The following is a 16,530-nucleotide window of genomic DNA, read 5'->3' as shown; positions in this document are numbered from 1 at the left end:
AAATAAGTAACGAGGGAAATAAAAAGCGAAATCAAAAGGGCGAAGTTACCAGGGCGAAAGAACAATACAGTAGGTGGGCCTACATTCTCGATGTGGAGCAGGTGACTCAGTCGTATGGGGTTAAACACTAGACGGGTAAAATACAAATTGCGAAATCTTTATTCAAAATGGCTGCATTGTGTAGATCAAATTACTTTTCAAAGAAACAGTGATTACCATACTTAATGTACAAGCGGCTTATTTCAAATACCGTTGAAACCTCTCTACCAAGGATATTTATTTAATACGAGAAAAATGACAGGTTTCCGAGTCGATATAATTATAATGTTCCGGTTCGCGGTGCATCGGATATAAGAGGGCACTTATAAAAATATCATATATAACAGAGATAAAATGTCTATTTTTTGCATAGTTTAAATTAATAAAATACAAAATTATGAGCTGATTTTTTAAGTAGATGATATTGACGTGGTACAAACAATATAAGAATTGACCAATTGAATTAAAATTTACTAATAATGTAAAACGTAAAATTACTTTAGTGTCAAATTTGCGCGCCATTGTGTGGCAGAATATGAGAACCAACGATTGTACCACCTAACACATTTTTGTGCAAGCATATTCTTGCAATCAATTATTATTATTATTATTAGTATGAGTACTTAAGAATACATACAGTTTAATCACTAGCCTAACAGATAAATGACGAGACAAACAAACTTCTATGCCTTCATTTGATTTCTTTAGTTCCCTTTTGTACGCACACAAGAAAATCCAATTGTGTTGAAAAACACGTGTTCCATCCAGATGCATCAACTGGCAAGATGGCTGGCTTTCTTCACAAAACCATCCAAGAAACAAAAAAGGAGAAAAGGAACGTCTTGAAGACAAAAAGGATTTCTTAATATTCCCAAGAGTACCAGGAATATATAACTACTTCGCAAGTCGAAACTTTATAAGAGGGTGCGTAAGAAAACAGGTATGTTTCCAAGATAGGGTCGAATATCAATTACACAATCTGTACTAGGGCAGCATAGCTTACATGAAGACCCTCTTTTGGACCAATTAAACGAATTCCGATTTAACCATAACGGGTTATTAGGGTGTAAGAGAACACTTTGTTTTAATTGCATATTTCTGATGTCTTTGGAATCAAACTTCCAAGAAAATTATTATAAAATATCTGCGCAATTAAGTACCAAAACTTTGGACAATAAATGATGGACTAATACATATGTATTAATAATATTACTGCAAGCGATGCGTTTTCGTTTTACGCAAAGAATATACGAACCTGTGTTATAACGAGAAAAAATATAAATGCAATTTTCGGCTTTAGTTCTTAGCGCAGGCCAGACAGATAAATGTTATCAATTATAAGTTTTTAGTATAGGTAATGTTCCTCAATACGTTAATGACTCTAAATTTAATTCCAGTTCTAAACAATTTTACTGAACGTATATAACAATACAATAATGAATTCCTTTAAAAATAGAACTGACTAAATGAACTAGAATTAAATAACTATAGATAGTTAAACACGGGATATGAAGGTCCTTACAATAATACAAAAAATACATTTAATACCACTTTTAATGAAAAAAAAAAAAATCTATGTTATTAATAAATGTGGTTACCTGCAACAACAGTCTCCGCACGGGGCAACCTCTGCAGAACATGGTGAATGAGGCCGACATCAGTACAGGCCTGCAGATTTCTCACACTCTTGCGCAAGATAGCAATGAACACCGACCAGATTTCAGCCTGTGGAAATAGATAATATTCATAAATTTTTACATTAATTTAATTCTTATTTTTAATACTTTTTAATGCCTAATCCGAGAATATACATTTTCATTTTTGAAGTTTTTTGATGCGCGCGCGCCACGAGAAACCCTGAAGTTAGCTATAGTCAACATTTTATCAAGTTTTAAAAAGATTTTTATGTTATCACACCGAAGAAGTTTAACTTCTTACGCGTGTATATAAGTACACACACGTTAATTTTTATATTAAAATAACTATATTCGTATTTTTATGCAGATATAGATATACTGCAGTTTGAATTATGATATATGATATACCTCCATCTGCAACGTAAGTAATATGATGTATCTGTTACAACAAATTGTCGGAAAAATTTACAACTGCGTGATATTTTTACGAATTTAAAAAAAAAATTATACATTGACTCACTAATAAATCAGTTTTGAACTGTAATACTTACGTTAACCAGTTTCAAATAATATTATTACTAATGCGTTACCAAGTTCAAAACTAATTTTTCCATAAGTAACTATTTAAAAAACTTTAAATAAATTCTAGTTGACGACAATTTTTTTTGATGTATAATAACACGTACGTATTTAAGGCATTTTAATCATTAGAATCATATGTATTATTGGATACAATAATTAAAAAAAAACAACAACTGTTAATGTCCTAACTCTTCCATGTATATGTGTTGTATGACAACACAGTTTTGTTTTGTTTGTATTATATCATTCATATTATATTAGTAAAACCTATTGTGGATACATCTAATGTGTTTATTTTACGTTTTATTTTTAACTTTATTTTCATTGTTAAGATGTATCTGTTTTGTTTCCAAATAAATAAATAAATCAAATTGATACAAAAGTAACGCAGTAGTAATTTCTTATATAGAATAATAATGTACTCTCTATAAAGATCTAACTATAATGATAAAAACAAAACATAACTTTTTATGAATTGAAATAAAATAAAGTATCTCAAATAACATCAAAGAAAAAGCTTAGCTAATAAAATAAAACTCATGTCAATATTTATTAGGAATAAAACATTCGAACGTTGAAGGAAAACATCGTGAGGAAACCGACTTGCCTTTGACCCAAAGTGTGTGTCAGGCACAGGAGGCTGATCTGATACTTGCCTATTAGATTGACAAATGATCATGAAGTAGATACATAAATCTGAGGCCCAGTACTAAAAATTGGTGTAGGCGGTGATTTTACTAATATATTAAGATGATTAGTTTATTAGTGTATTGTTAAATTTGTTTATTAATAAATACAGCAGTAATGAACAAACGTTCGGTTTTCAAACTGATTTATAGTTAATCTGTGCTAATTTTTAAATAAACTTTGAAACAATGCAAGCCAAACCCAACTACATATTTCAAATTCCTCGCTCCAATACAAACGATTTACTAAGTGACAATTTTCTTTTTAAAAACAGTTTATCAGTTACATTGACAGATTACTGTTTGGAAATACTTCAGTAGGCTGTACATAGTAATGGTGCGATTACAATATTTTTAAAAAACATATGTGCAATTCACACATGGTAGAAGTGAAACCTTCAAAAACAAATATAAATAAAACATTTTTCACTTTCTAAATGTACTAAACTTTTCGTTAAAAACAGTTTTTACTGTCGCTTTTTTCCGTTACCATTGCATCCAGTTAGAAATCACAACGATTCTAAAGAAGTTTCTCTATCTATCTCATTTTCTCCCACGTTAAATCTTATGTGTAGATGTTTCTGTCTTTTTCTACTGTCGCTTTTTCCGTTGCATCCGGTATGAAATTACAACGATTCTAAAGAAGTTTCACTTCAAAAAGTAAATTGATCAATGCGCCGGTTCTTGTTAACTCCCAGAAACGTCACAGGAAGTAACCGACCACCAGTTCTGTTATATTGTTTGCATCAGTGCAGTGTTGAATTCCCTCACACTATTTAAGGGACAAAGTTTTCTCATTAGCCGAGAGCGACCGACGATAAAGGCGATCCTTGATTGCTTTGACCGCTGCACTCCTCAAACAATTAGAGTTTAATTACTTTTTTTACTGATGTGGTTGCGTCTTTAAATGTATCCTACAATATTGCTTTTATACTTGGTGAATGTGGTAAATCACAGAACAGATTTTTATTTTATTATTTACTTATGTAACTTAAATGACGTTGTGGTTTATGACATTTTCCTTTGAATAATTGTAATGTATAGGGAGGATAAAACTTGCTGAGTTCCTTTTGAGTTTTGCTCTTTGGCGAATTTTATAAACGTTTTTGACATTCATAATCATGTCCTAAGACGCATCTAAACTGAATAAACGAATTTTGATTTGATACAACGCTATATTCTACTTGAAATAAATTCTTTATTCATAACGTTGCCAATCAACTAGAATGTACTTGTGAATAATATTTATAATCATAGGCTATATAAGCGTCCGAAACGCAAATGAACTCACAGATAAGAATACTATATATATATATATATATGTAGCCAACTAATAGCCAACTAGCTAACTTAGCCGATCAATTGAAAGCCTAGCCGTTTAACTAACGGTCTGAAAGATGTTCAGCCAGTTAATCAAACAAGGCAAATGACTTGGATCGATGACGTTTCATTACTTCTGTAACCTGTTGAATGTTAATTTAAATTTAATTCCACATTCCACTCTCAAACTCGAAATGAAACATCACACTGTCAATATGGCGTCGGCAAATTGAGATTTTTTGGTGGTGTTTTCCAATGTTTCATGAAAATAACAGTAATGGAAGTGACTATAATAATGTGAATTTGACTCAAGCAATTTAATTTTAATGTTTTTTATATTACCTTTTTTATTTCTGCCAAATAACGATTCTATCGTACTAATGGCGTAAGCATTAGCCAGTTTATTAAATGTTGTAACAAACGATACGGCTTAATAACTATCAGGCCGCTAGTTAAAAGCGGTACCGTTTACTTAAAAGGCTAGGCGGTTAACTGAAAGTCTAATTAAGGTAGTTGGCTGCGACACATGGTATATATATATGGGTACCACATGTGCACAGGCTGCCTTTCGTATCATGTGGGGCCATTTTACGCTCTTCAACCAACCAATTCGAGTTAGGTTCCTTAAGAAAAGAGCGTACCAAATCTTAAAAGGCCGCGTTACGCCCCCCTAATACGAGTCTTCTGGCAATGTCCGTGTCCATGGGCGGCGGTCTCACTTACTATCAGGTGAAGCTCATGCCCATTAGCCTCCTAATATATAAAAAAAGGGTAAAATAATTTAATCTTGGTAAAATTAGCCACTAAACATTGCATACCAAAAGATTCATGTGACGGCTATAAAAAGACTTGCATGCGTCAGCATATTCCCCAAAGGGCATCCATCAATCTTTCCACCAAGATTATCCGAAAAATATTGGTTATCTCAATGAGCTGTACGTAACTTTGTTGGGCGTATGATGCGATGTAATTAATGACATATATGAGGGTAGTTCGATAAATACCTACTTAGGTTACAAAAACATTTTTTTAATGGCTATTTATTTCTCAACACCATCTCTGAGTTCGATACACTGGATCCAGCGATTTTTCCTGTTATGTTTCCTGCAAAACTAGATTATGCTTTTACGATTTTGTTCCTCATGTCAAGCGATGTGTATAATAAAATTTTGCATTTTATATATTGTTTCAAATTAAATGAAAATTTTGTGCTGCTGATTTTTTATATTTTATGTTTTTCTTGCCAAATAACGGTTACAGTATGAAGAAAGCTATTGTTGTCTTAAGCGCAAGTAAATGTCAAAAATTCTCAATTTTTCTTGCCACAATTTTCATTGGTTTTTTCACCAATGTATCAATCAATCAGTGCGCCGAGCGTTGGCAAGCTTTTTTTTCCATAAAGATAATTTTATAAAATCTGTCAAAGTATATTAAATATTTTTTTATAATTAATTATTATCAAAAAATAGGATCAATTTTCCAAACCTTTAAAAACTAAAAAAGGGTTTAAAGGGTTAGTTCGCTCCACATTAGTACTAGAGCAGCAGAAATTCCGAGAAGGTCAATTCGTTTGAGCACTCATAAAAGTTACAAAGCGAAATAAAGTAAAAAGAAATAATCCTGAACGCTTGCTTACCCCGCCCCTTTATAAGTTACAAGGCTCACGAAGGAGCAAAAAATAAATTGTGGGCGTTCGTACGTTAATATGTACGTTCATACGTTGGTGCATTTTATTTAAGCCCATGTTTTAACTGTTTTGGTATATTTTAAGTATATTGTCTACAGAAACATGACTGTATATACAGTCGAAATAAGTTTTGATTTAGATGTTTTTTATAGATAACCTAAGTGGTAAGAAAGATATCGTTTTCTTAAGATTACTTAGTGGAAGTTATATATGTATGTTTAAATTATACATAGTCCTTATTTCTAATACAAAAATCGACTTTCTTTACTTAAAAGGTTGTTATACTATTTCATATTATTTTATATTAGTTATATTATTTGAGATTATGCACATCTATCACATTGTTTGCGATGTGACAATACTATTTATTATTTATCACAAGACTTATTTGGTATAAATATTGTTTTTAACCTGTTTGCTAAATAAATAGTGGTTATATATTTAGCTTAAATAAAAAAATGATGGGAAATGGGAATAGAAAACAATAGAACATCAACCCCTATGGTATCGACATACTAGGCGAGCATAAAAATTGAAGCGTCATTCGGTAAACTGAATGGGGTTGATGGTAAAAGGCGACTGTCACATTGACGCGGCGCCAACTTTTGTTTACGCCGGGAAGTATTGACAGGAGCTTATTGACGCAAAAAGGGCTATTCAGAAACTTGAGAGCTTCGTACAGGGTTTCAACCACAACATAAATAACTAATAAATACATAGACATATACCCTCATTATATATATACCATTACTTCGCGAGCGATAAAGTTTATACAAGGCATTAATTGACAAAATTATTTATATGTTTTAATGAGATGTTAAAATGTAGTAAAAAACCGGATACAGTTTAGCTTGTTTCATACTCTGATAGATTTATATGCAGCGGGTTTTTAACGGCAACAAAAATATCGTGAATTATAATAAAATTAACTATAACATAATAACAAATTGTTTTTCGAACGCCTCTAAAGTTTCTGCCATCTTCGTTTATTATAACATTAGTACATATATAAATATACATTTTAGTAAATAATTAGAATCGCAAATCATCGCATACTTGAACAAAAATAAGCCTTTAATTTTTCCACAATCATCATTTCTTGTTTGCGATTATATCCAAAAAGGTTGACTACACTTGTATTACATACCAGGGAAGCCTAAAATAATAAAAAGTGAAAAAAAAAATAGTAGAAAGAAACCCATTGGAAAAGGTGGGAAATTTATAAAAATGAAAGGAAAAATAATTTACGGCCGATCTGAAGTCAGGACGGGGAAGGGTTGCATTTTTAAGGGTACCGGTTTATCTCGATTTTCGACAAAACTAAAAGTCCTATGGAAAAAAGTCAAATTGCAAAGTTGTAGATACTAAAAAGATCTAAAACTTTTGTGTATACACTTTTTAGACATAAACTCTAAATTTATGTGAAAAATACCTATTACAAAAAAAAGAGTGTGTTCGTACACGTATTAGAAGTTATACTTCTATGGCGTATGGAAAAATAACTAAAATGCACTAATGATTAAGGGTAAATAATAAAATTAATCAAAAAGATTTTATTTAAATAAATAAATTATTAGTAAAATCACCGTCGTATATGAAATTGATTTAAAAACACCAAAATAATAGATTTATTCACACTGCTTAATTGTGTTACGAAATACGTGTTCTAAATATAAAAATACTAGAATATACAACTTGAACATAGTTATTGATTTTCATGCCACCTAGACCTAACTTTACGATGTCTAATTCAGGTGTCGGTGTGCGCGCGCATCGTAAAAATTCACTCTCATTATTTTTCTCCATCGCCCTAAAAGAAGTATAACTTTTATTAACGAAATTTGATACAAAACTTATCTTTTTATGTCCTAAATACATTGATTAAAGCTAATTATCATCCATTTATTTGAACATCCTTTCAACAACAGCGACTGAACTAAACTCTATCTAGCATCGAGAGTGTCCATGGGCGGCGGTATCACTTAATATCAGGTGAGCCTCCTGCCCGTTTGCCCCCTGTTCTATAAAAAAAGGAAAAAAATTAAAAAAAATTAGAGCTGTCACGGGACGCCTGGTAGATGTGAAACATCGACATTATTTTGTAAAAGTAATATGCAGAAAAGAACAGATTGTGATAGGAACTAAATATGTCATAATGATAAATTAAAATATTACGATTTTTTTTCCAGATAACGATGACTATTTGTTGAATAAACATTATTTTCATTAAATATTTTTAATGTGAAATTTACTACTGCATTTAGACTATATATCATATAGCGTGGCGGCGCGTCGCCACGGCATGCGTCGCCACGCCAGAAATCGGTTTTACGTGCGGCTATAGATGTTTCACATCAATAAAAGAAAAATAAGAAAAAGTAAAGCAAAACCAAGAAAATAATAACAAACCTGTAAGCTCGGTGGGCAGTGGTCCAATAGTTCCAGCATGTGCTGAATGTTCTGAGCATCTTGAATCACGAAGTTCAACTCCATATCAAACTCGCCTCCGACCAACTGAAACAAAATTAAATAATTTTATTTCATATTATTTGTAAGCAAACATGAAGCAATACAATTTCGTTTCTCCATTCAATTGCATGGAACTCTTGACCGACTGAAATATTGGCTGTATCTTGAAAAGCCGACGGACAAAGGAACTTGTTCTCCGTACTCGGACATTCAATTTACGCCATCGGTCAGTCTCTATATAGATTCTAGGCGCCTGGTGCTTGAAGATCCTTTGTGTGTCTTAACAATAGATACAAAAAAAATATAATATTACTTAACAAGGACCCGTTTAATAAAAGCTTTTGTTTGTTAGTTTATAAGAACAGAATACTACATCTAATATATAAAACTCCTCCGAAACGGCTTGACCGATTTTCATGGAATTTTGTGTGCATATTGGGTAGGTCTGAGAACCGGACAACATCTATTTTTCATTTCCCTAAATGTTAATCCACCCCTAATTTTTTTTAAATTTTAGATAAAAAAAATTATGATACAGCATTAAAAAAATACATACAACCCCTATTTATTATAAATGATACTTGGCAAAACGAAGTTTACCTGGTCAGCTAGTTTAGTATAAATAACTTGTAAACTTATATATTATTATTTATTTACTTACTTATTATTATCACGTGTATACGAATACGATACAAAGTATGTAATACAAAGTTTTACGTAACAACCAAACAAAATATTAAACAAAGTACGTTGAAGATTGTTACATATAGAAATAATTTTTTATAGAAATGTTTTTATAAAATGTTTATAGGAAAATGAGCAATGTTGGCCTAATGGCTTCAACGTGCGACTCTCATACCTGAGATCGTAGGTTCGATCCCCGGCTGTGCACCAATAGAGTTTCTGTTCTTTGTGCGCATTTAATATTTGCTCGAACGGTGAAGGAAAACATCGTGAGGAAACCGACATGTCTTAGACCCAAAAAGTCGACGGCGTGTATCAGGTACTGGAGGCTGTGATCACCTACTTGCCAATTAGATTTAAAAATGATCATGAAACAGATTCAGAAATCTGAGGCCAAGACCTATGGAGGTTGAAGCGCCACTGATTTATTTATTTTATTTATAGGAAAATATACAATAAATAAATAAAAATAACATCATGAATCATCTCAGTACACCAAAATTACTTTTTGATTACTGTTTAAAATTAGCATTAAACTGTCTCAACTACCGGGACCACATAAACTCAAAGCTCTGTCAAGTCCATAAACATTACGACCCTCACGTCATTATAGGGGCGTGGCTTGGCGGCATTATAAAAAGCTCATTGAATGACAATGGTGGCAAACAATATATTATTTCTACCCTTACACCATAAAATTACCAGGATCGTATAAAATATTAGAAGTATTTTATTAGGGGTAGTAAAATAATTCATTCTTAATTGTTATTTCCATACACGAATGATTTTGCTTACGATATTCCTAATAACTTATGTAACGAGCTTTTTATATGTATGTACAAAAAAAGGCAACGAAGTGTAAATAAATAAACAAATATTATAAACTGTATATGTATATATAATACAATAATACATCGATAAACCAGAAACAATGTGACATTCCCTAGACTACGCGGTCAAGTGTGTTATAATCGGTCAGTGACAATCCAATTGGTGGTCTCCATCCGGACAGTTCCACTTATGTTATTTGATAATAACAGTGGAGACAGGGCTCCATTAGAGAGATTTAACTGGCCTGTTTCGGCTCTGTTGCCATCAATGGGCTTACTAAAGTTGCCTTAACAATGGTGTATGTAAAAAGTCAAACTGAAGTTGAAAATGAAAGTTCGTGTGGACAAGTTTTCATACAAATTTAGTTTTCGAGTTTGAAGATGTACGTTACGTTACGTTACGTTATGTTACGTTTTAAGGCCTTGTCCCAGCACGAATTGCTGTGTCAGTGTCTTTAGTTATGTAAAACATTAAATTAATCTAATTTTATCATTTTTTTTCCTGAAATGGATTACTTGGCTTGCGATTAAATAAATAGTGTAAATTTCAAAATCATGTTACATAAATTTTTCTTCACAAAATGAATTCAAAGTGTCGAAAATTGGCTATGTATGGATTATTCTATCGAGCGAAGTTATGAATTGTGAATTGATCTTTCAAAATGGATACATAAACTACACATCTCAACCATATTTTTTTTCAATTCGCTCTTTAAGAAACGCTGACAAAAATGGGTACTCTTTGCAGTTTGGGGACCGGATAGGTCCTTAAGTAATAATGCTATATAACCATATTATAGTTAGTGTTTCCCATCACGCACTCCCCACAGGGGGCAACTACTCGAAAGTGGGTGTGTGTGATTCATTGATGTGATGTGATAGAATGTGATTCATTAATCTAGTTTTTTTTTTATTCTTAAACCTACCGTTTAAGTTTCTTATAACACTTCAAATTTTAATAAATTTATGTCTGTTATTGGCAAAAAAAAATTAGGAAGTGGTTTCATATCTACAGTTGACAAGTAGGTGATTAGCCGTCTGTGCCTGACACATGTCGATTTATGTCAGACATATTTCCTTTCGTCTGTCTAACAATGAAACTAGACGAAACCTCTTTCAGAACATTACATTGTTGTCCCATCAGTCCCAAGGTTCAAAATCAGCAGAATATAAAATTCCGTCTGCAAAAGCCAGGAGTTGAAGAGCCAAATTACTAGTAAAAATTGAAAATGGAATATTTTTACCACTAATTTTTTTCTGGTTTGTTCACCATAATTGTAAAACGTATTATACTAGCGACCCGTAGTACGAGTAGTAGACCCGGGTGCAAAACAAATACTAAATACACTACAGAAAATCTGTGAACGTTGTATATAAAAATGTGGGTTATCCATAAGAGATAGACATATACCATGATGGACTTTTCTGTAGACCTTTTCAATGTGTACAATACTTAGTACATTATTTTGATAAAACTCGTAGGATTCACCTGCGTTTGCAATGTAAGCGGAAAAAATGTAATTATTTACGACATCACATTAGAAACCTAAAAAATAACAGTACTTCTCCACTATTTAATGGATGTCATTATACATATAAACCTTCCTCTTGAAGCAATCTATCTAGTAAAAAAAAACCGCATCAAAATCCGTTGCGTAGTTTCAAAGATTTAAGCATACATAGTGACAGAGAAAGCGACTTTGTTTTATAATATGTAGTGATGATATAATACTAGCTGACTCGGCAAAGGTTCTTTTGCCGTGTATATTATTTCTGGTTCAATAAAAATGACTACTTACTATAATAAAAAATAGGGGTTGGGAAAGGGGGAAGGGAAAATTTAGGGTTGAATCATAAAAAAATAAAAATTTAAAATTTGGTCTAAAAATAAAATTTAGAGTGATAAAAAATAGATTCTATCACATACGAAGACCTAACCGATATGAACACAAAATTTCAAGATAGGTCAACTCATTTCGGAGGAGTTTAATTACAAACACCGTGACGCGAGATTTTTATATATGCCGTGTAATCGTTGTAACGATCTTGAAGGCGTATTCAATAATAACGAGCTTTTAAGCGTAAATATTAGGTAATTGATGAAGACATGTTTATATCAATTGCTATGAAAATTACTATAAAATGACCAGAGAATTTCATTTAGAAACAGCGTATCGAGATACGAACGAATACTTTAAAAGAAATCCCTTGTTTCCGCCATTTTGTAATCTGCAAAGGTCGCTTTGCATGTGTAATTACCGAGAGAGCTGCCGGAGGAAATACTCATCTTGTATTAAAATGCAGATGACCTCACATTTATTCTGTATGTTTGTATGTAACTTCCCCGATTTAATACTCTACTCTCTAGTAATGTCAACAAGTTAATTGAAAAGTTTTTTAAACTGCAATTTCAATCATCAGATTGCTTCTGACAATTTTGACAAATTGGTACGCTATCTTGCTGGCAAGGAAAATTAATTCATAGTATAATATTTAATTATTAATATATAATATACTATATATAATAACTAGCCGTATATTAAGACAGTTTTTGCCGTGCACCACCACTATGTATGTGCAACCAGCTGATCACTGAAGTATTTCCGAAACAATTCGACTAGTTCCTTCACGAAAAGAGCATACCAATTCCTAAAAGGCAAGCAACGCATTTGCGAGCTTCTGGCAATGTGTCCATGGGCGGCGGTATCACTGTAACAGTTGAGCCTGACACTATCAGTAGGCCCGTTTGTCGCCTATTACAAAAAAAAAAACTTCACTCGCGAGCCCTCTGGCATTGAGGGTGTCCATGGGCGGCGGTATCACTTAACATCAGGTGAGCCTCCTGCCCGTTTGCCCCCTGTTCTATAAAAAAAAATTGCCATTCAAATCGTCTTATTCTTAGAAACATAGCAACTTATTTCAGCAATACTTTGAACAAATGGACGCCTAACATTATTTTACGAATTCCGGGTTCTATATTTAATATACCATTTGTAATTGATACGTGTATAAAAATATTATTACAGTTAGCACAATTTGCTCAACAATTACAACTAAGTACGACTCGTAGCAAATACTGGACGTAGTTTTTAACTTCAATTTTACTACGATTAACGGGGTAAAAAATTACTATTATGTCATAGGGCTACAGAACTAAACTGGAGTTGGCTGCATGATAAAAAATTTTGCGCGCTAAACTTTTTTTAAAAGCTTGCAAAATCTAATCCTAACCGATTTATGCAATAAAAATACCAGGCTCACATATTACATGGGAGTTCTATTTGCAAAATGGATGCTGCAGCCCCCTGCGGTTAGGGTGAGATGAGCGAGGGGAAATGACGTCACTCAAATATTTGCTGATATAAAAATTCTCATAAACGATTGAGTGTTCGTTCGCTTGAAAAATGCTTCGATCTCTAATTAATGCCGATAAGAACTTTTTAACTTTTATATTCTTAATTCAAATAGTTCGAGAATTTTCTTTCATTATTATCGATAAAAGGTTTTTAAGAATTCTTTTAATGACTTAAGGAGTGTTTAAGTTTAATAATGTTACGCCCCAATAATCTATCTCAATCCGTTTTTGACCATCCAAATATTTATAAAAGAGTGCCAAATCGAAAGAATGAAATACCCATCTGTCGATACAAGTTATCCATGGTAGGTCGGATCGGTGTTTGTGTATAGACCTTTGTATGAAAATGGCAGTTCAACTGTGCCAATATCCTCAAGATTTTAACTTACACCAGTTTTTAAAATAATTAAAAAGTTATTTGGTATGTTTTAAACATAAACATGTATATTTTAATATTATTTGTACGGTTTTATTTATTTTATTTGGTTTATATTGATTATCAAATATGAGTGTAAAGAGCGAAGATATTGCATTTAAGATAAGTTCAATCTAGAAAAATTCTAGGCATAGAAAACTGAAAATATGTCTACCAAACATTATATCGCCACAATTCTATGTTTTATTTGTTAGTATGATAATAAAGTGTGCTTGTGTAATATTTCGTCAAGTGAAAGGCAAGTTGTAACGCAAGTTTCGAGGTTAAAATATATAATCTGTATTAATTTTTGATTATTATATATAACAGGGGGCGTAGTTCAGATGGTAGAGCGCTCGCTTAGCATGCGAGAGGTACCGGGATCGATACCCGGCGCCTCCAAATATATTTTGTTTCAAAAATTAAAAAAAATTTTTGACTAAGAAAAATATTTAAAAAAACATTTTACGCCTAAGTATAAATTGCTTTGTATTATAAAACAGTCCTTGGCGATATAATTTTCCACCAATTTACAAACACTTAATGTCATAGTATTCAAATAGAAGCGCCCCTCACAAAGGCTCACAAATATTCACAAGTCATTTACTTTCATTTAAATGGGTCACACTCGGTAAATAAAAGACAATACCCCAGTATGGAACGGATGATGCATGAGACGTATATGTAGATTTTAAATTCCGGTTATCCTTTCAGAAGTATGATACGCGAAATAGAACTAATTTGCGACCAACCAGGCTCCAGAAGATAAACCACTCCTTGTATGGAAATTGTATTCGTTTTTACAACGCCCAAGCGAAATTAGAGAATTATCACTTAATAAATTCAAAGCCCTTGTTGAAAGTAAATTAATTAATAAAACTTTTTATAAATGTGACGAATACTTAAATAATCCTAATCCTTGGGATTGATTTTCTCCAGTTCACACAATTTGTATTAAAAACTTGGCGATTGAAAAGAGTGCCGGAAAATTTCTTGCCAGTTCTTCTTGCCCGCTCTACGCCCTTGACTTGCGAAAATAAATGTACTTGTTTACCTAGATGAATAAAGATATTTTGTTTGTTTGTTAGAAAGTGCTGATACCTAGGCAATACCAACAACTGAAAGGTGGAAAATAGATGCTCTTGTGTTGAAGGCATATGCTAAGGATTCCTGGACAACTCAGGAAACAAACGTCTCCATACAAAGACGGTTACAGTAAAACTCAATCAAAACTTAGCGATTAAAAAGATCCCAGGTCGTCATGCCCGCTACGGCCTTAACTTGCGTACTGGTAGTAAATGTAAATTTAGAATTAATTTAACTTCATTTCAGACGTTCATAAGTATGTTTGTTCACCTATATGAATAAAGTTATGCGTTTACTGGACGTGTAACACGCCGAGATCCAGATAGTTTATCTCTCGTGATTGGCAGAGTGGAGGGCACCAGAACTCCAAGCCGACTGACAAGCAAGCGCAGTGGATTTTCTTCTTCTATTTCCTGAGAAAAGTCCGAATTTAGTCACGTAATGTACTAAGTCATAAGCAAAAGGTCGGTAGTATGTGCAATCTTTATTAGAAAATCAAATTGGTTTTGGAAATGGCTCCCTAGTGATGTATGGATACAAAACGAAAGTATCTAATAACATTAAGATAACAACTTAAACCAATCTTATATCATGATTGTAATACAATCGTGACGCAAGTGAAAGGCATACATAAAAGTATCACGTACTCTATATTTACGCAAGTTTCGAGGTTAAGAAATTGTCTTCTGTATTCACATTTAATTGTAGAATGTATCAGGGGGCGTAGCTCAGATGGTAGAGCGCTCGCTTAGCATGCGAGAGGTACCGGGATCGATACCCGGCGCCTCCATTGTTTTTTTAAAAATGTATAACCAAATCAAATATCATTTATTAATATAGGTAAAATAATGTAAACTTATGAACGTCAAAAAAAATGAATTAAATGATTCCAATTTAACATTTACTGCCAGTTCTCAAATCAAGGGCGTAGAACGGAAGAGAAGACAGTGGCGTTATAGGAAATCGCGCTGTAGGAGTATTGTTTCATAAAAGTTTTTTATATAAGTATTTTAAATCTGGGAACACGAATTTAATAAAGTTATTAAGTTTACAAATAAATTAAAACTAATTATGGACTATTTAAAAATAAAAATGTAAGTTGAGAAATGTCTGCTTTATAGGACTAAACACCGCGTTATACGATAACGCGTTATATATATTACTGTACAGTATTTAGAAGTGAAACAAGTGAAGTGAAGTGAACATTTTGGAATCCTCCAAAATGCATTTTGTTTTGTTTTGCAAAGTAAATAGTTACTGTTGACGTAATCGCCAAAAAAGAAAATCAAAGATACAGTGCTTACGTACAAGTATTAACATAAACTTTTTCTAGTTTCTGATCTTCTAGCCTTAATTGTATGTGTAGCATTGTAATGTGTATATTATAATATTATTAATATTACTCATATTATGTAATGAAAAAAAAATATTTTTTTTGGTGGGCCATGTGGCGTACCTATGTCTTATATCTATATTAATGATTATATTAGTATACACTAGCGACCCGCCCCGGCTTCGCACGGGTGCAATGCTGATACTAAATACACTGCAGAAATCTGTGAACGTTGTATATAAAAATGAGGGTTATCCATAAGAGCTTTTCAATGTGTACAATACTTAGTACATTATTTTGATAAAACTCGTAGGGTTCAGCCTGCGTTTGCAATGTAAGCGGAAAAAATGTAATTATTTACGACATCACATTAGAAACCTCAAAAATAACAGTACTTCTCTAATATT

The 16,530-nt window shown here is 32.5% G+C and overlaps 1 protein-coding gene and 2 non-coding genes across 8 annotated transcripts in view; 2 read left to right on the top strand and 1 right to left on the bottom strand.

Moving 5' to 3' along the window:
• Positions 1 to 16,530, bottom strand: part of LOC110991488 (neurobeachin) — a 413,995-nt gene that overhangs the window by 223,981 nt on the left and 173,484 nt on the right. For all 6 annotated transcript variants that reach the window (XM_045633387.1, XM_045633388.1, XM_045633389.1 and 3 more), the window contains exons 2-3: positions 8,361 to 8,465; positions 1,638 to 1,764 (exon numbers count right to left, since the gene is read on the bottom strand). In XM_045633387.1, coding sequence (XP_045489343.1) covers positions 1,638 to 1,764; positions 8,361 to 8,465 — 232 coding nt within the window. The remainder of the gene's footprint in view (positions 1 to 1,637; positions 1,765 to 8,360; positions 8,466 to 16,530) is intronic.
• Positions 14,034 to 14,106, top strand: Trnaa-agc. Its single transcript has one exon. It is a non-coding gene; the product is annotated as a tRNA-Ala (tRNA).
• Trnaa-agc lies at positions 15,508 to 15,580 on the top strand. Its single transcript has one exon. It is a non-coding gene; the product is annotated as a tRNA-Ala (tRNA).

The sequence above is a fragment of the Pieris rapae genome, chromosome 23 (genome assembly GCF_905147795.1).
Source record: "Pieris rapae chromosome 23, ilPieRapa1.1, whole genome shotgun sequence".
Lineage (NCBI taxonomy): Eukaryota > Metazoa > Arthropoda > Insecta > Lepidoptera > Pieridae > Pieris > Pieris rapae.
This window is presented reverse-complemented; position numbering and strand designations above follow the sequence as displayed.